The 21,544-nt window shown below is 38.1% G+C and overlaps 1 protein-coding gene across 3 annotated transcripts in view; it reads right to left on the minus strand.

The window, feature by feature from the left end:
* Positions 1-4,892: 4,892 nt before the first annotated feature.
* The window catches only part of PAAF1 (proteasomal ATPase associated factor 1), a 159,173-nt gene continuing 142,521 nt past the window's right edge, over positions 4,893-21,544 (minus strand). For 2 of the 3 annotated variants that reach the window (XM_077113619.1, XM_077113616.1), the window contains 2 exons: positions 6,681-6,763; positions 4,893-5,315 (listed from right to left, as the gene is read on the minus strand). In XM_077113619.1, the coding sequence (XP_076969734.1) occupies positions 5,238-5,315; positions 6,681-6,763 (161 nt within the window). In that variant the 3' untranslated portion in view covers positions 4,893-5,237. The remainder of the gene's footprint in view (positions 5,316-6,680; positions 6,764-21,544) is intronic. The other variant, XM_077113617.1, reaches the window with a different exon arrangement.

A 21,544-nucleotide genomic window follows, 5' to 3' on the forward strand; every position in this document is an offset into this window, starting at 1 on the left:
ACATAATTGTATTACAGTTAGGTAGTATTGTGCTGTCTATTTCTAAGTTTTTACAATCATTCCTGTTGCACAATCTGTATCCCTTCAGCTCTAATTACCCAATATCTTACCCTATTTCTATCTCCTGATGGTCTCTGTTACCAATGAAATATTCCAAGCTTATTCACTAATGTCAGTTCATATCCGTGAGACCATACAGTATTTGTTCTTTTGTTTTTGGCTAATCTCACTCAGCATAATGTCCTCAAGGTCCATCCATGTTGTTACATACTTCATAACTTTATTCTGTCTTAAAGCTGCATAATATTCCATTGTACGTACATAACACAGTTTGTTTAGCCACTCGTCTGTTGATGGACATTTTGGCTGTTTCCATCTTTTTGCAACTGTAAATAATGCTGCTATAGATGTTGGTGTGAAAATGTCTGTTTGTGTCCTTGCCCTCATGTCCTTTGAGTAGATACCTAGCAATGGTATTGCCGGGTCATATGGTAATTCTATATTGAACTGTTTGAGGAACCTTCCACAGCGGTTGCATCATTTGACATTCCCACCAACAGTGAATAAGTGTGCATCTTTCTCCACTCTCTCCAGCACTTGTCATTTTCTGTTTTGTTGATAATGGTCATTCTGGTGGGTGTGAGATGATATCTCATTGTGGTTTTGATTTGCATTTCTCTAACGGCCAAGGAAGTTGAGCATCTCTTCATGTGCCTTTTGGCCATTTGTATTTCCTCTTCTGATAAGTGTCTATTCAAGTCTTTTTCCCATTTTGTAATTGGATTGGCTGTCTTTTTGTTGTTGAGTTGAACAATCTCTTTATAAATTCTGGATACTAGACCTTTATCTGATATGTCATTTCCAAATATTGTCTCCCATTGTATAGGCTGTCTTCTCACTTTTTTGATGAAGTTCTTTGATGCGCAAATGTGCTTAATTTTGAGAAGTTCCCATTTCTTTCTTTCTTTCTTCAGTGCTCTTGCTTTGGGTATAAAGTCTAGGAAACTGCCTCCAAGTATAAGATTTATAAGATATTTCCCTACATTTTCTTCTAACACTTTTATTGTCTTAGATCTAATGTTTAGGTCTTTGATCCATTTTGAGTTAACTTTTGTATAGGGTGTGAGATATGGGTCCTCTTTCATTCTTTTGCAGTGGTGGCTCAGTGGCAGAATTCTCACCTGCCATACCAGAGACCCAGCTTTGATTACCAGAGCCTGCCCATGCAAAAACAAACAAACAAACAAAAAAACAAGAAAGAGTAAAAATCAAGGACTTAACTGCTCACCTGGAGGAACATGAGAAAGAACAGCAAACTAATCCCAAAGTAAATAGAAGAGAAATAACAAAGATTAAAGCAGAGATAAATGAATGGGAGAAGAAGAACAATAGAAGGAATCAATGAAACCAAAAGTTGGTTCTTTGAGAAACTCAATAAAATTGATGAGCCACGTAGCAAGGCTGACAAAGAAAAAAGAAAGAGTATGCAAATAAATAAAATCAGAAATGAGAAAGGTTGTGTTACTACAGACCCTGAGGAAATAAATCATAAGATGATACTATGAACAACTATATGCCAACAAACTAGATAATTTAGATGAAATGGACAAATTCCTGGAAACACACAAACAAGCTACACTGACTCAGGAAGAAATAGAAGATCTCAACCAACCCATAACAAGTAAAGAGATTCAATCAGTCATCAAAAATCTTCTTACAAAGAAAAGCCCAGGGCCAGAGGGCTTCACAGGGGAATTTTATATATGTATAATCTGGCATTTAGAGATAAGAATGAAGCTGATCAGGTTGGGATTAAGGTAATTCAGAATACAGGGATAAGGGAGACATAGTCTATATTTTAGAACCTCATCTATTCTTTGAGACCAAAGGAAGAAAGATTTATTTTGTCCAGAACCAAAATTTTCTGTAGCACATAATCTAACTTAAACTGTGTGGATAGATTATTTAAACAATCCAAACACAGGAGCCCAGAATAATAATGAGGGCCTTTAATCCTGTATAGTTTAATGTAATGCCTGGATACATCCCAGAATATATTAAGCAGATAATCAAAAAATATTGGCAAAGTCCCTTGAGAAATGGGAGAAAAAATATTGAATAATGATGAATATGCAACTATGTGATGATATTGTGAATTGCTGAGTGTATGTGTTGGGAATGTTTGTGTTTCTTGTAATTTTTTTAATTAATAAAAAATTAAAAAAAAAAATTGAACTATTTAATGTTACCACTGGGGAAATCCCACATACTGTGTCAAAGATTAGGGACACCCAAACCAAAAGGCCCAGCCTTTGATCTTGAGGTTTACTCTGGTAAAGCTTATTTATGTAGCAGAGAAGCTTAGCATATCTATAGGTATGCCTAAGAGTTACTTCTGGAGGACCTCTTTTGTTGCTCAGATGTGGCCTCACTCCCTAAGTCCAACAATGCAAGTAATAAATCATTGCTCTCCCCACTACGTGGGATATACTATCCAGGGTGAAAGTCTGTGTGGGAGATGACTCCCAGGGATGAGCCTGATCCTGGCACCAGAGGATCAACAATGCCATCCTGACCAAAAAGGCGAAAAGTATAACAAGGGTGTTAGTGGCTGAGAGTTCAAATAGAGTCAAGAGGCTACTCTGGAGGTCACTCTTACACAAGCTTCTTACTTACTCTGGAGGTCACTTCTTACACAAGGTAGACATTGCTGCCTATCATAGCTTGCCAACCCCCAACCAAAACCATTCCTGCCCACCCAAAAGAACACCCAGGTCATTATATAACATTCTACAAAGGTTCCATGTACTAGGGTAACTTTTTAGAAACCTACCACTTCCAGATGGGATAAGTCCTGAAATGCAGAGGGGCCAGCCTCTCCAGAATATCAACTAGTCTACACCCCTATCCCATATTATTAACAGCCCCTTCCAAACATGAAAATGTTAGAATGGGCATAGGCCAAATACCTCTAAAGAATGGGAGAAAGATCAAAGGTGATGGTAGAGTTATACAAAGAAGTTAGGGTTTAACAAATGAGTATGATTGCTGAATCATTAAATTGATATTTCTTTTAGTCTCCAATATCTTAGAGTCGTTAGAAGTTGTCATGGTTCATGTGTCAACTTGGCCAGGTGGTGGTATCTGTTTGTCTGGTTAGAATCATTGACCCAATCACTGACTTGGGCAAGTGCTGGCCTGTCTTTTGCTAGGAGGACATTTTATAGAATTAAATCATGAGCACGCTGGCTACATCCACAGATGTTTCCATTTGTAATCAGCCAAGGGGAGTGTCTTCTTTAATGAGTGATGCTTAATTTAATCACTGGAAGCCTTTTAAGGAGTATTCAGAAGAGACAGGCTCTCTTCCTGCTTTTGCCTGTGAGCCTCTCCTGTGGAGTTCATCCAGACCCTCCATTGGAATCATCAATTTCACAGCCTGCCCTACAGATTTTGGACTCTACGTTCCCATGGTTATGTGAGACACTTTTATAAATTTTATATTTACGAATATTTCCTGTTGATTCTGTTTTTCTAGAGTACCCTGACTAATACAGAAGTAAAAACCTAAAATTGTGGAACTGTAACCCAACCAAACTCTGAAATCTGTTCTACAACTAATTGTTGTGCTGTGCTTTGAAATTTATTGCTTTTTTGTATATATGTTATTTTTAACAAAAAAGAAAAATGTCGATTGTGATGATTAAAAAAAAAAAAGAAAACGGACTTAAAGATAAACTGTGTTCAAGTTCCTGCTATGACCCTGGGCAAGTTACTTCATCTCTTTAAGTATTACCCTCTACATGTCATAGTGTAGTTATAAGGGCAACCTGAGAATATAACTTTAGGAGCCCTGTCAACCATACATACCCAAGCTGGAATTATCATCCCCCTTAAGTAAAGCCAAATTTTACCTGCATAGCCTAGCTCAAGTCTTGCATCCTTCAAGAAATTTTTCCTCTAATAATCTCTAAAATGTAAATAATTTGGTATCTATACTCTGGAAAATGTTAAAAAGAATGAGGTGGGTATAATGTTCTGTGATGAAAAGAGCTCAGAGATACGAGGTGAAAATAAACCACAGAATACATAATGATTCAATTTTTATATTTAGGGAAAAAAGGTGACCATGTAACTCTCTGGCTATTCCTGACTGCCAAAAAAATGAGTTCCAAGCTCCTTATGTAGTATCTAGGTGCGTCACCATTTGTGTTCTACAAACCGTCTTCTGCAGCCTCATCTATAGACGAACTTCACCATCCTAACAGCCCTGGGTTCCAGCTAAAACTAAAGTACCCATCATCATCTTTTCCTCTGGGTCAGTGATTCTAAAAATTTAGTATATATCAGAATCACTGGGAGGATTCGTTAAACTACAAATTGCTGGGCCCATCCATAGAGTTTCTTCGTCAGGCCTGGGGTAGGGCTCCACAATTTCTATCAAGTTCCTAGGTGATACTGGTCTAGGAAGCGGACTTTGACAACCAAAGCCTTTACAATGATTGTGATTCTGTTTCATCACCTGTATACAGGCTGACCAACCATGCCAGTTTGCCAAGGAGGGCCCTGATTTTAGCTCTGAAAGTCTTGCTTCGCATAAAACTCCTTGGTCAGAGTCACCTACCTTTATAAGAGGTGGTGGGACTCAAAGAAATGAAGTTATTTGCCCAGGGTCAGAGTAGGAACTTGAACACAGTTTATCTTAACTCTAAATTCAATTTTTCTTCCAAACTTTGCCCAGACTGCTGCTAACAGGTTATTTACTGCTACTGCCAACCCGTCCTTCTCTATGGCCAGGCCAACAGGGAGTGCCTGAGAAAGGAGTTCCACTAGCTTGAATGACTTTTTTGATGGAGTGAGAGTATTTAACAGAGTTTGTCAAATTCAGGGTCTCCAAACACATTTCCTTTATTTCCTTCAGAGAACAGGCTTTACTCTGGTTCTTGTAAATATTTAACACAAGTATTGTAAGATCAAACTGCAAGCACCCATCCCCTAAGCACCCATACCCTTGCCCTGAGTTGCCAGGTTGAGTTTACATATGGAGAAGTAAGCTGGGGCAAATTTAGTGAGCACAGGTGAGCTTCTTACTCAGTTCAAAACAAGTCTCATCATGGGATGATAGTTCCACATGGCCCAAGACAACCGGGAGCCATAGTCCTTAAGAAGGACTGATCATGTGTCAGCTCACTGTTGATCAGGAGCAATCTTCTCAGTATCTTAGGATTTCCAAAGGCTCAGAGGTCAGAAAGCTGATAGCGTCGAACAAGACCATCTCGACAGCAAGTGTAGATCTGCTTCTCCCAGGTGGCTACCTGGAACACAAGAGTTCACAGCTTAAAAGAAACCTGGGATTTTTATATTTAAAAAAAAAAAGAGCCTGGTCGTAGTTCCCCATTAGTCTACAGAGAAGCTTTATCGACTCTCAAGGCAAGAGAGGAATTATATCCACGATAAGTATTTACAAAATGACTACAGATAGAGAAACTAACTGACATAAGTGGAAGGCAAACCCATTATTTATAATGTTTGGTTTAGTGTAGAGGGTCTGAACATAGAGAGAATATGCTCCATAAATGGGCTTGGGTATCCCTGAATCTCATAAATTCTCATGTAAAAACATTCTGAATATGTGATTTTTCTTTCTTGGGGGAGGATTTCACACTTCTCAAAGAAGACCGAGACTCGAAGACAGTTAAGAAGAACCACTCACTTAATGGAAAGAGCATGAATTTTAAAGTTAGCCTAATCTCAGGCTTACTACCTTGTAGTTGCCTATCCTAGGGCAACTTTCTCAACCTCTCTGGGCCCTAGCTTCCTCATTTATAAAATGAAAGTTATATGTTAACTCACACTACAAGACTATGAAGAAATTTTTAGAAATGAGGTATATCTATTTGCATTCACCTAGAAAGAGTGCCAAGATGTTAAGTAAAAAAAAAAAAAGCAAGTAATACAGCAATATATAGAATGATCCCCAAAATGTAGAAACAAAAGATAGAACTATATTATTTATACAAATACATAAACACAAAGATATAAGTGGTAGCTTCCAAAAATGGCCTTGGAAGATACATGCCAAACTGTTACTGCTAGTTACTTATGGAGAGAGGATTGGAACTAGAGATTCTAAAGGAGACTTTAAAGTCTGCAAACTTCTGTATTGTTTACATTTTTATAGGTATATACTCACTGTACAACTTTTAAAAAATTATAAGAAAAAATAGGGATAATAATATCTATACCTCAAGGAATGGTAACAAAAATGAAATGAGATAATATATAGAAAACATCCAGCACAGTGTCTCATCAATAAATATCATTCCCTCCATCATTTTTCTCTTTCCACTCTAATGAAATAAACAACTCAGTCTTAAACTTTAAATAATGATAGCTAATATTTTTAGAATATTTAAAATTTACAAAAAGTTTTCTTAAGCATTATCTCATTATTATTATTAGTTTACAATTGAACTGATAGACTGGAGTGGTAAAGTGATTTTTCAAGTTTCTAGACCCATAAGTGATGAAATCACTTTTGACCCAAAATTCTGATTTCATACTGCTTTTGAAATAAACATTATCACCCCTAGTCACCACAGGGTAGCTAGATTCAGCCCCCTCAAAGTTAAGATCCCAGGTAAGACTCTCCTGGGCCTCTCTTCCTCTTAGGCCTGTACCTTGTACACAGGGTCACAGTCAGCCCCAGTGAGCTCAATGACATAGTCTAAATCTTGCTGGACAATGAAACAACTTCCATCACCTAAAAGAAAGAAAGGAAATTTAGAAACTGAAGAGAAGGCTGCATCCAAAGAGTTAAAAATTCAATCTTCTTTATGTCTAAGAGTTATTTCAAGGACCTCTTTTGTTGCTCAGATATGGCCAGTCTCTCTAAGCCTAACACTGCAAGTAAAAGCATTAACCTCCTCCCTATGTAGGACCTGACATCCAGGGGTGAAAATATCCCTGGCAATGCGGGAGATGACTCCCAGGGATAAGCCTGGCCCTGGCACCATGGGATCAACAATGCCAAATGTAACAAAATAAGGTATCAGTGGCTGAAAGAGTTCAAATAGAGTCGAGAGGCTACACTGAATGAAGGCTACTCTTACACAAGTTTCAGCTAGATAACACTATTTACCATGGTTTGCCAAACCCCACCCAAAACAATCCCTGCTAACCCTAAAGATCACCTAGGACTCTATCTGAGAATCTACAAAGGTTCTATGCACTATGATTACTTTCCAGAAACATAGCCTCCAGATGTGTTCCTAGGCCATATACATTCTGAAACCCAGAGAGGCCAGCTACTCCAGGAACATTCACTAATTCCAGCCCCTGTCGCATATTATCAACAGCCCTTTCCAACATGAAAAAGATAGAACAGGCATAGCACAAATACTCTTAAAGATTGGGAGAAAGATCAAAGGAGAAGGTAGAGTTATAACAGAGAAGATATGATTTATCAAACAACTATGACTGCTGAATCATTATATTGGTACTTCTTTTAGTCTCCAGTGTCTTGAAGCAGCTGGAAGGAAAAACATGAAATTGTGGAACTGTAACCCATACCAAACTCTGAAATCTGTTTTATAAGTATTTTTGAAGTGTGCTTTGAAATGTATTGCTTTTTTGTAAATATGTTATATTTCACAATAAAAAAAATTTTTAATAAAAAAAATTCAGGGGTCAAGATGGTGGCTTAACAACGTGTGCATTTTAGTTTCTCCTCCAGAACAACTACTAAATAACCAGAAACAGTACAGAACAGCTCCTGGGGCCACATCAGTGACCAGACACACAGTGTACCCCAGTCTGGACCAGCTGAACCGGCTGCAAGCACCCCCCAGAACCGTGAGTTCCCAAAGCTATGGCGGCCAGCGCCACTCCCCCACAGGCCACTTCCCAGAGGGAAAAGGAAAGGACTTTACCAGCAGCAGGGACTGGGCACAATCAAACGCCAATTGTGGAACTAATTAACAAATTCTGACTACTAAAAATAGGCCCCCAGCTTAGGTGAAGCTGATCAAAGTGGAGGTTGCTCATTTTAGTCCTGGTGCCAAGGGGACAGGACTGACAAAAAAGGGGGGGGAAAAAAAAAGAAGGAAACAGGTTTTTGTGGCTGTGTATCTACAAAGGCTTGACTGCCTCTGGATACAGCGGCAGGACTTTTCAGGCTGCAACTGCCCCAGGCATAAGCGGAAGTGAACTCTTTTGGGGGCTTGTCTGGAGCCTTTGCCTTCCCCAGGTGAGGGGTGAAGCCCCACCCAGGTGGAATCCCTCCATCAAGGAATTCAGACACCAGGGCTTGGTAATTTGAAGCCATTAAAACCAGCCTACAACCTCTCCTCTGTCTCCACCACGCCCCCAGCAGGGAGAGTCTGCCAAAGTTAAAGATACTGCATCATCTTATGCTGGTGGGACCTGCAGTCAGACAAGTGCCACATACTGGGCAGGATAAGAAAAACAGAGCCCAGAGACTTCACAGGAAAGTCTTTCAACCTGTTGGATCTCACCCTCAGGGAAAACCAACACAGGTGACTCTTTCCTCCTGACAGGAGGCCAGTTTGGTCTGGGAAAATATGGCTGGGGTCAATAATATCTAAGTAGACCCTCCTAAGTGTGTGTGTGTGGGGAAAGGCACCACACAAGCAGGGCAAGAAACAAGAAAACAAGAACTGAAAAATTCTCCTCTGTTAAACAAAACTTAAGCTAAAGGTCCAGATAAAGCTGAACAGAATGTCAGAGAACAGATAGACAACAAATTCATCCAGCAAGAAAACCCTAGATAAAAGAAGTGAAAGCAATCTCCAGAATAAACTAATTAAGGTAATTAAATGCCTAGACACCAGCAAAAAATAACAAATCACACTAGGAAAATTGAAGATATGGCCCAGTCAAAGGAACAAACCAACAATTCAAATGACATACAGGAGCTGAAACAATTAATTCAGAATGTACGAACAGACATGGAAAACCTCATCAAAAACCAAATCAATGAATTGAGGGAGGATATAAAGAAGGCAAGGAAAGAACAAAAAGAAGAAACTGAAAGTCTGAAAAAACAAATCACAGAACTTATGAAAATGAAAGACACAGTAGAAGAGATGAAAAAAACAATGGAAACCTACAATGGTAGATTTTGAGAGACAGAACATAGGATTTCTGAACTGGAGGACGGAACATCTGAAATCCGACAAGATATAGAAACTATAGGAAAAAAAATGGAAAAATATGAGCAGGGACTCAGGGAATCGAAAGACAATATGAAGCGCATGAATATACGTGTTGTGGGTGTCCCAGAAGGAGAAAAGAAGGGAAAAGGAGGAGAAAAACTAATGGAGGAAATTATTACTGAAAATTTTCCAACTCTTATGAAAGACTTAAAATTACAGGTCCAAGAAGTGCAGCGTACCCCAAAGAGAATAGATCCAAATAGACATACTCCAAGACATTTAATAATCAGAATGTCAGAAGTCAAAGAGAAAGAGAGGATCTTGAAAGCAGCACGAGAAAAGCAATCCATCACATACAAGGGAAGCCCAATAAGACTATGAGCAGATCTCTCAGCAGAAACCATGGAGGCGAGAAGACAGTGGGATAATATATTTAAATTATTAAAAGAGAAAAACTGTCAACCAAGAATTCTATATCCAGCAAAATTGTCCTTCAAAAATGAGGGAGAAATGAAAACATTTTCAGACAAAAAAATCACTGAGAGAATTTGTGACCAAGAGACCAGCTCTGCAAGAAATACTAAAGGGAGCACTAGAGGCAGATACAAAGACAGAAGAGAGAGGTGTGGAGAAGAGTGCAGAAAGGAAGACTATGAGTAAAGGTAAAAAGAAGGAAAATAAGATATGACATATAAAATCCAGAAGGCAAAACAGTAGAAGAAAGTACTACCCATGCAGTAACAACACTGAATGTTAATGGATTAAACTCTCCAATCAAAAGACATGCTCTGGCAGAATGGATTAAAAAACAGGACCCGTCTATATGCTGTCTCTACTCAAAGGACACGAGGCCAAGGACACAAATGGACATTTACACACCAATGTTTATAGCAGCATTATTAACAATTACCAAGAGATGGAAACAGCTAAAATGTCCATCAACAGACTGTTGGCTAAACAAACTGTGACATTTACATAAGATGGAATATTATGCAGCTGTAAGACAGAATAAAGTTATTAATTATGTAACAACATGAATGGACCTTAAGGACATTATGCTGAGTGTGATTAGCCAGAAACAAAAGGAAAAATACTGCATGGTCTCACTGATATGAACTGACATCAGTGAATAAACTTGGAATATTTCCTTGGTAACAGAGACCATCAGGAGATAGAAATAGGGTAAGATATTGGGTAATTGGAGCTGAAGGGATACAGATTGGGCAACAGGACTGAATATAAGAACTCAGAAATGGACAGCACAATATTACCTAACTGTAATACAATTATGTTAAAACACTGAATGAAACTGCATATGAGAATATAGAGGGAGGAGGGTTGGGGCATAAATGAAATCACAAAGAAAGACAGACGATAAAGATTGAGATGGTGTAATCTAGGAGTGCCTAGAGTGTATAATGATAGTGACTAAATATACAAATTTAAAAAATGTTTTTACATGAGGAAGAACAAAAGAATGTCATTACTGCAGTGTGCTGAAAATAGATGGTACTTAATATTTTAAAATTTCAACTAATGTGTGAGACTAAAGCAAAAAATGTTTATTTAGTACAAATCTATACTTTGACCAGTGCATCTCCTAATATAACTTACGTAGATAGTTGATTGAACACCTTAAGTACACAGAACTTTGCATAGGACATGAGATTTTGTTGGTTTGTCCAGGTGATGTCCTGATGAATCCCAGAGTGATTTGATCAGTGAGTGGAAAAGTATTTGCAAAGTCCCCTTTGGGAAATGGTGAGAACAGGGGAAAACTCAACTTCCCCAAGTTGAATTCTTGATATTCTCACAAGCAGTGTGGACAACCAAAGCTTTAGGCTGAGCCCCAAGTCTTGGGGTTTGTTCATATGAAACTTAACCCCACAGGGGATAGGTCAAGCCTACTTAAAATTAAGCCTAAGAGTCACCCCCAAGAGAACCTCTTTTGTTGTTCAGATGTGGCCTCTCTCTCCAGCCAACACAGCAAGCAGATTCACCACCCTCCCCCTGTCTATATGGGACATGAGTACCAGGGGTGTGGATCTTCCTGGCAGCGTGGGACAGAAATCCCAGAATTAGCTGAGATTCAGCATCAAGGGACTGAGAAAAACTCTAGAATGAGCTGAGACCCAGCATCAAGGGATTGAGAAAACCTTCTCGACCAAAAGGGGGAAGAGTGAAATGAGACAAAGTGTCAGTGGCTGAGAGATTCCAAACAGAGTCGAGAGGTTATCCTGGAGGTTATTCTTATGCATTAAGTAGATATCACCTTGTTATCCAAGATGTAATAGAGCGGCTGGAGGGAACTGCCTGAAAATGTACAGCTGTGTTCCAGTAGCCATGTTTCTTGATGGTGATTGTCTAATGATATAGCTTTCACAGTGTGACTGTGTGATTGTGAAAACCTTGTGTCTGATGCTCCTTTTATCTACCTTGTCAACGGATGAGAGGAACATATGGAATAAAAATAAATAATAGGGAGAACAAATGTTAAAATAGATTTAGTTTGAAATGCTAGTGATCAGTGAAAGGGATCAGTAAGGGGTATGGCCTGTAAAAATTTTTTTTTTTTCTGTTTGTTATATTTCTCTGTTGTCTTTTTATTTCTTTTTCTGAATTGATGATAATATTCTGGGAAATGATCATGATGCTGAATATGCAATTATGTGATGATATTGTGAATTGCTGAGTATATGTGTTGGGAATGTTTGTGTTTCTTGTAATTTATTTTAATTAATAAAAAATTAAATTAAAAAAATAAAGGAAAAGAAAAAAAAAAGAAATCCTATAATAAGCTGAGACGCAGCATTAAGGGATTGAGAAAACCCTTAGAATGAGCTAAGACTCAGCATCCAGGGATTGAGAAAACCTTCTCGACCAAAAGGGGGAAGAGTGAAATGAGACCAAGTGTCAGTGGCTGAGAGATTCCAGAGTCGAGAGGTTATTCTGGAGGTAATTCTTATGCGTTAAGTAGATATCACCTTGTTATTCAAGATGTAATGGAGAGGCTGGAGGGATCTGCCTGAAAATGTAGAGCTGTGTTCCAGTAGCCATGTTTCTTGAAGATGATTGTATAATGATATAACTCTCACAATGTGACTGTGTGATTGTGAAAACCTTGTGTCTGATGCTCCTTTTATCTACCTTGTCGACAGATGAGTAGAACATATGGAATAAAAATAAATAATAGATGGAACAGATGTTAAAATAAATTTAGTTTGAAATGCTAGTGATCAATGAAAGGGAAGGGTAAGGGGTATGGTATGTATAAATTTTTTTTCTGTTTTCGTTTTATTTCTTTTCTGAATAGATGCAAATGTTCCAAGAAATGATTATGATGATGAATATGCAACTATGTTATGATATTGTGAATTACTGATTATATATGTAGAACGGAATGATCAAAATAGGAATTGTACCTTTTTGTGTGTTTTTTGGTATTTAAAAAAAAAAAGATTTTTAAAAATTTTTAAAAAAAGAAAAAAAATTCAATCTTCTGATTTCTGAAGATGGTACTAAGACTCAGAACAGCAACAGGTTTTATTATGTGGGCCAACTATTAATGACCTACAGTGTCTGTCTAGAATGCTGGGTTGGAGAGGATTTGAGGGCCTCATCCAAGCTTGGTAGACAGGAGGGTTGTTTTTGATTAGGATTTCCTGCTAAAGGTACAGAGCAAGCAACTTCAGGCTGACATCTATCTATCTATCTATCTATCTATCTGTCTGTCTGTCTGTCTATCTATCTATCTGTCTATTATCTATGTACATACCTGTCCTAGTATGTTTGTAATAGGGAATTAGTCTACATAGTTTATTCCTTAACAAAAATCTAGGATCCTAAATTATTCCTCATATACTGAATTATACCAAGAGAATTAAAAGTATATCTAATTCTTTTTTTAAAATTTTTTAATTTTTTAAAAACATAACATACAAACACAAATATTCTTACCATATGATCATTCCATTCTTGGTATATAATCAATAACTCACAATATCATCACACAGCTGTATATTCATCACCATGATCATTTCTTAGAACATTTGCATCAAGTCAGAAAAAGAAATAAAATGAAAAAAGAAAAAACTCATACACATCATAGCCCTTACCCCTCCCTCTCTTTGACTGCTAGTATTTCTTTTTTCTTTTTATTTTTTTATTAACGGAAAAAAAAAAAGAAATTAACACAACATTTAGAAATCATACCATTCTACATATGCAATCAGTAATTCTTAACATCATCACATAGATGAATGATCATCGTTTCTTAGTACATTTGCATCGGTTTAGAGGAACTACAACACAACAGAAAAAGATATAGAATATTAATATAGAGAAAAGAAATAAAAGTAGTAATAATAGTAAAAAAAAACAAAAAAAACAAAAAAAAAAACCCTATAGCTCAGATGCAGCTTCATTCAGTGTTTTAACATGATTACTTTACAATTAGGTATTATTGTGCTGTCCATTTTTGAGTTTTTGTATCTAGTCCTGTTGCACAGTCTGTATCCCTTCAGCTCCAATTACCCATTATCTTACCCTGTTTCTAAGTCCTGCTGGACTCTGTTACCAATGACATATTTCAAGTTTATTCTTGAATGTCCGTTCACATCAGTGGGACCATACAGTATTTGTCCTTTAGTTTTTGGCTGGACTCACTCAGCATAATATTCTCTAGGTCCATCCATGTTATTACATGCTTCATAAGTTTATCTTGTCTTAAAGCTGCATAATATTCCATCGTATGTATATACCACAGTTTGTTTAGCCATTCTTCTGTTGATGGACATTTTGGCTGTTTCCATCTCTTTGCAATTGTAAATAATGCTGCTATAAACATTGGTGTGCAAATGTCCGTTTGTGTCTTTGCCCTTAAGTCCTTTGAGTAGATAACGAGTAGATACCTAGCAATGGTATTGCTGGGTCGTATGGCAATTCTATATTCAGCTTTTTGAGGAACCGCCAAACTGCCTTCCACAGTGGTTGCACCATTTGACATTCCCACCAACAGTGGATAAGTGTGCCTCTTTCTCCGCATCCTCTCCAGCACTTGTCATTTTCTGTTTTGTTGATAATGGCCATTCTGGTGGGTGTGAGATGATATCTCATTGTGGTTTTGATTTGCATTTCTCTAATGGCCAGGGACATTGAGCATCTCTTCATGTGCCTCTTGGCCATCTGTATTTCCTCTTCTGGTAGGTGTCTGTTCAAGCCTTTTTCCCATTTTGTAATTGGGTTGACTGTCTTTTTGTTGTTGAGTTGAACAATCTCTTTATAAATTCTGGATACTAGACCTTTATCTGATATGTCATTTCCAAATATTGTCTCCCATTGTGTAGGCTGTCTTTCTACTTTCTTGATGAAGTTCTTTGATGCACAAAAGTGTTTAATTTTGAGGAGCTCCCATTTATTTCTTTCTTTCTTCAGTGCTCTTGCTTTAGGTTTAAGGTCCATAAAACCGCCTCCAGTTGTAAGATTCATAAGATATCTCCCTACATTTTCCTCTGTTTTATGGTCTTAGACCTAATGTTTAGATCTTTGATCCATGTTGAGTTAACTTTTGTATAAGGTGTGAGATACGGGTCTTCTTTCATTCTTTTACATATGGATATCCAGTTCTCTAGGCACCATTTATTGAAGAGACTGTTCTGTCCCAGGTGAATATTTCTATCTACCCAATATATTTTAGCCTATGTTTCCCCTATTTTTTTCTATATCCCTTACCACTCCTTTTCATTGATCACTAGCATTTCAATCTACTAAATTAATTTTAACGTTTGTTCCCCCATTATCTATTTATCTTTAATCCATACGTTTTGCTTGTGTGTCGACAAGGTAGATAAAAGGAGCATCAGACACAAGGTTTTCACAATCACACAGTCACATTGTGAAAGCTGTATCATTTATACAATCATCGTCCAGAAACATGGCTGCTGGAACACAGCTCTACATTTTCAGGCACTTTCCTCCAGCCTCTCCAATATACCTTAACTACAAAGGTGATATCCATATAATGCGTAAGAATAACCTCCAGGATAACCTCTTGACTCTGTTTGAAATCTCTCAGCCATTGACACTTTATTTTGTCTCATTTCTCTCTTACCCCTTTTGGTCAAGAAGGTTTTCTCAATCACTTGATGCTGAGCCCTATCTCATTCTAGGATTTCTGTCCCACGCTGCCAGGAAAGTTTATACCCCTGAGAGTCATATCCCATACACAGAGGGGGAGGGCAGTGAGTTTGCTTGTCATGTTGGCTGAGAGAGAGAGGCCACATCTAAGCAACAAAAGAGGTTCTCTGGGGGGTGATTCTTAGGCCTAATTTTAAGTAGGCTTAGCCTATCAAAAGTATATCCAATTCTTAAACTCAATTTTTTTTAAGAACAAAAATGCATAACCGAAACTTGGATGACCTACAAATAGTTTTAATAAGGTGTTTTTTTGTTTGTTTGTTTTACTTAATATAAAAGTAGCACATGCTCATTGAAGAAAACTTTAGAAATAAAGAAAACATGGAAGTAAAAACTTGCCTACAGGGAAACATCTTCAAGACCTATTAATAGGAGGCACCCTCTTAAACTTTATATCCAAAGCACAAGCAACAAAAGAAAAAATAGATAGCGGAAGTACAGCACTGACTGTCTTCAAGAAGGCAGTTTCGGCAGAAAGATGGGAATGGAGGCCACCACACTGCAGAGAATATTCAAAAGAAGATGTGGTATGGAGGCAAAATTAGCATCAAAGAACTCTGGCAGCAAAGGGAATAACAGAAAAAGGATCATGCAGCTGTTCTCCTCAAGGTTCTGCAACAGGGGATGGCTATATCACGAAACTAGTATTAACTTGTAGGGAAGACAGACAGACAGGGAGAGAGGGGGAGACAGAGAGAGAGAGAGAGAGAGAGAGAGAGAGAGAGAGAGAGAGAGAGAGAGAGCGAGAGAGAGAGAGAGAGAGAGAGCGAGAGAGAGAGAGAGAGAGAGAGTGAGACAGAAAGAGAGAGAGAGAGTGAGCACAGAGTGCTAGAAATTTAGGTCCAAAGAATCTAAATTACTCTGTTATGGCCTGGAAATCCTGAAGGAGGAGAGCTGAGAAACAACCACCAGTTGTAAGAGGGAGAAAAGGTACTTATGTCAGAGAGATGGCCATGGACATCCAGATACCATTCAAGGTGGGGTTGCTTATTGGAGTCCTTTAAGATGGAACCATTTTGGAAAAAAAGCTTTAGAGCCACCAAAACGAACAGAGCCCACACAGCCAGAGACCTTTGGAACAGAAGGAAAACGCCCCCATGGTAGCCTTATGAAATGAGGAGAGAAAGCTAGCAGACATTACGATTTGCCTTTCCAGCTAAGAGAGAAATGCTGAACATCACTGGCCTTCTTGAACCAAGATATCTTTACCTGGATGCCTTAATTTGGATCTTTTTATAGCCTTGTCTTAATTGGGACATTTTCTTGGCCTTAGAACTGTAAATTTGCAACTTAATAAATTCCCCTGTTTAAAAGCCGTTTCAGTTCTGGTATATTGCATGCCAGCAGCTGGCAAAATAAAACAGCATATCTTTTAGATACATGGGCATATGATATAATTCTGCCAATGAGAAATGACAGCAACTGGGCTGCACTGGTCCTGAGGAAATTTTGCTCATTCTATAAAAAGGTAACAGTATCCACTATTATAAGAGGATAAGAGTTCAGCCCAACACACCTCTCCTGCACACCTCCCGAGTACCACCTCACTCTCTCTGCTCTCTGCAGGCTGTGGCCAGTACAAAAAGGCTGCAGGCACTAACCTCCATACCCAGGCTACCCCTGCCCCACTGCCCATAGTGTCACACAGCCTCACCCTGCTTCCCTGAGCACTATGCATCAGTTTACGGAACTCCTAGGCACATGCATGCGGATGGGCCCCCAATCATGTCACTCAGCTCTGAGAACTGCACTTTACAGCAGTCCTAGAACTGCACATGTGCACGGCCCTCAGCCACACTTTCCAGCTCTGAGAAAGTGCTGACCTTCGCAGCCGGGTCACATCTGCCCCCAATCCATGAAGGCATAATACTAACCTGCTGCCACAGCTCTACGCATATGCACAAAGGGCCCCATGTCTCAGACCAGTGCACACCAGGGTTACACCCCCAGACAAGTGCACCTGTACAGCTACATCCTCCCTGGCTGCTGGGCACCCACATTCACAAGCATCAGCATGACACTCCTAAACTGTGCCTATCCCTGCCCTGAAACAAATCACCACACTGAGTACCCCACCCCATATCCTATTCCTGCTGTATAACCACCCTGCAAACGCAAGGCCTTAGATACTGAAAGAAATCAACTCCCAAAGTAAATCAATCAAGATATTTACATGCCACAAAGACAGCAGAAGATCACTAAGTGTATCACAATGCAGACAGATATAGCCTTGCCTAATGACCAAATTAAAACACAGGAGGAGACACAGACATTGGAACAATTAATCAAAGATGTTCATACAACTCTACTTAGTAAAATAAGTGGGACAGCAAATGACATAAAGGAGATCAAGAAGACAATAGAAGAGCATAAGAGGAATTAGAAAGAATAAAGAGAAAAATAGAGGATACCACAGAGATTAAAGACTCTGTTGACCAAACAAAAAACATACTAGAGGCACACAATACCAGATTTGAAGAGACAGAAGAAAGAATAAGTGATATAGAGGACAGGATAACTGACTTCGAAGACTCAAAACAGCAAATGGCAAAAAAAAAAAACATGGAAAAATATGGATCTCAGGGAAATCATAGACAAAACAAAGTACACAAATATAAGAGTCATTGGTGTCCCAGAAAGAGAAGAGAGGAGTAAAGGGCTAGGAAGAGTAGTTGAGGATATAATGGGGGAAAACTTCCCAACCCTCATAAAGGACATAAATATACAAGTCAAAGAATCCCAACCAACTCCAAACAGAATAAATCCAAATAGGCCTTCCCCAAGACACATACTAATCAGTCTGTCAAATGTTGAAGAGAAGCAGAAAATCCTGAAAGCAACAAGAGAAAACAATCTACTACATACTTGGGAAATCAAAGACGACTGAGTTTAGGCTACTCAACTAGCACCCTGGCGCTGAGAAGGCAGTGAAAGAGAAAGACTTCCAGCCAAGAAGTCTGTACCCAGCCAAACTGTCCTTCAAAACTGAGGGTCAGATTAAAGTTTCATAAACAAAGAAGTCCTGAAAGAATTTGTCAAAAAGAGACCAGCCCTACAAGAAATACTAAAAGGAGTTCTGCCAGCTGAAAAAAAAGGACAGGAGAGGGAGATCTGAAGGAAGGCACAGAACTGAAGAGTACCACTAAGGGTAATTTAAAGAATATGAAGAGAAAGAGGGAAAAGAATATATAGATCTGACAAATAAACTTAAAAAGATAAGGTGGTGAATTCAAGAAATGCCTTTTCAGTAATAACTTTGAATGTTAATGGACTAAACTTACCAATTAAAAGATACAGATTGGCACAATGGATTAAGAAACATAATCCAGCTATATGCTGCTTACAAGAGATTCATCTTAGACACAAGGATACAAATATATTCAAAGTGAAAGGATGGAAAAAAGATTTTCCACGCAAGCTGTAACCAAAAGAAAACAGGAGTACCTACACTAATATCGGACAAACTAGACTTTGAATGTAAAGATAACATAGGCAACAAAGAAGGACACTATATACTAATTAAAGGGTCATTCACCAAGAAGATACAACAATCATAAATGTTTATGCTCCCAATCAAGGAGCTCCAAAGTACATGAGACAGACATTGGCAAAACTGAAGGGAGTGATAGATGTTTCAACAATAATAGTAGGAGACATCAATACACCACTCTCCTCTATAGATAGAACAACCAGACAGAAGATCAATAAGGAAATAGAGAACTTAAATAACTTGATAAATGAATTAGACCTAAGAGACACATATAGGTCATTGTACCCCAAAGCACAGGATATACATTCTTCTCTTGTGGTCATGGAACATTCTTCAGGATAGATCACATGCTGGGGCATAAAACAGGTAACTTTATAAATTTAAAAACATTGAAATTATTCAAAGCACTTTCTCTGATCATAATGGGATGAAGCTGGATCTCAATAACTACCAAAGAATGAGAATATTCACAAATATATGGAGATTAAATAACACACTCTTAAACAACCAGCGGATCAAAGAAGAAATTGTTAGAGATATCAGTAGCTATCTGGAGATGAATGAAAATGAGAATACAACTTATCAGAACTTATGGGATATGGCAAAGGCTGTGCTGAGAGGAAAATTTATTGCCCTAACTACCTATATTAAAAAACAAGAAAGAGCAAAAATCGAGGACTTAACAGCACACTTGGAGGAACTAGAGAAAGAACAGCAAACTAACCCCAAAGCATATAGAAGAAGAGAAATAATAAAGATTAAAGGAGAGATAAATGAATGGGAGAAAAAAAGAAGAGTATAAGGAATCAATAAAACAAAAAGTTGGTCCCTTGAGAAAATCAATAAAATTGATGGGCCACTAGCAAGACTGACAAAGAAAAAAAGAGAGAACAGGCAAATAAACAAAATCAGAAATGAGAAGGGATGCATTACCACAGACCCTGAAGAAATAAAAAAAATCATAAAAGGATAGTATGAACAAGGCCAGATGGCTTCACAGGGGAATTTTATCAAACATTCCAAAAAGAACTAACACCAATCCTGCTCAAACTTTTCAAAAAATGAGGAAAGAGGAACACCACCTAACTCATTAATGTCATTTTAATACCAAAACTGGGTAAAGATGCTATAAGAAAAGAAAACTACCAGCCAATCTCCCTAATGAATATAGATGCAAAAATTCTCAATAAAATATTAGCAAATCAAATCCAACACCACATGAAAAGAATTATACACCATGACCAAGTGAGGTTATACCAGGAATGCAAGGATGGTTCAACACAAGAAAATCAATTAATGTAATACAACACATTAACAAATCGAAAGGGAAAAAAAAACACATGATCATCTCGATTGATGCTGAAAAAGCATTTGATAAAATTCAGCATCCTTTTCTGATAAAAACACCCCAAAAAATAGGAATCAAAGGTCACTACATCAATATGATAAGGAACTATATAAAAAACCCATAACCAGCATTATACTCAATGGAGAGGGACTGAAAGCTTTCCTCCTAAGATCAGGAACAAGACAAGGATGCCCACTGTCACCACTAATATTCAACATCGTGCTAGAAGTTCTACCCAGAGCAATCAGGCAGAACAAAGAAATAAAAGGCATTCAAACTGGAAAGGTAGAAGCAAAACTCTCATTATTTACAAATGTTATAATACTATACCTGGGAGATCCCGAGAAATCTACAGCAAAGTTACTTGAGCTAATAAACAAATTCAGCAAGTTGGTGGGATATAAAATTAATGTGCAAAAATCAGTTATGTTTCTATACACAAGCAATGACCTAGGTGAGGAGTCAGTTAAGGAAGAAATTCCATTCAAAATAGCAACTAGGGAATCAAGTACTTAGGAATGAACTTAACTAGGGTCATAAAGGACTTGTACATAGAAAACTACATAACATTGCTAAAAGAAAGAAAAGGAGAACTAAATAGGTGTAAAGACATTTCCTGCTCATGGATAGGAAGGCTAAATATAGTTAAGATGTCAATTCTCCCCAAATTGATCCACAGATTCAACACAGTACCAATCAAAATTCCAACAACCTACTTTGAAGATTTGGAAAAGCTAATTACAAAGTTCATCTGGAAGGGAAAGAGCCCCTGAAGAGCTACAAGCACCCTAAAAAGAAGAACCAAGTGGGAGGATTAACACTACCTAACTTAAAAACCTATTATAAAGCCATAGTGGTCAAAACAGCATGGTAATGGCACAAAGGTAGAAGCACTGACTAAGGAAACAAATCAAGAGTGCAGAAATAGACCACCAAATCTATGGCCAACTGATTTTTGACAATCCTCTGTACTAGGTAAAAATAGTCTTTTCAATAATTGGGCATGGAAGAACTGGATATCAATAGCCAAAAGAATGAAAGAGGACTCCTATCCTACACCCTACACAAAAATTAACTCAGTGGATCAAACACCTAAATATAAGAACTAGCACCATTAAGCTTCTAGAAGAAAATGTAGGGAAACATCTTTAAGACCTAGTAATAGGAGGTAGCTTCCTAAACTTTACCCTCAAAGCACAAGCAACACAAGAAAAAAACAGATAAATCAAATGCTTCTGCAGCTCAAAAGACTTTGTCAAGGGTGGGCCACAGTGGCTCAGCAGGTAAAAGCGCTTGCCTGCCATGCCCGAGGACCCGGGTTCGATTCCCGGTGCC

Source organism: Tamandua tetradactyla, chromosome 8, assembly GCF_023851605.1.
Source record: "Tamandua tetradactyla isolate mTamTet1 chromosome 8, mTamTet1.pri, whole genome shotgun sequence".
Lineage (NCBI taxonomy): Eukaryota > Metazoa > Chordata > Mammalia > Pilosa > Myrmecophagidae > Tamandua > Tamandua tetradactyla.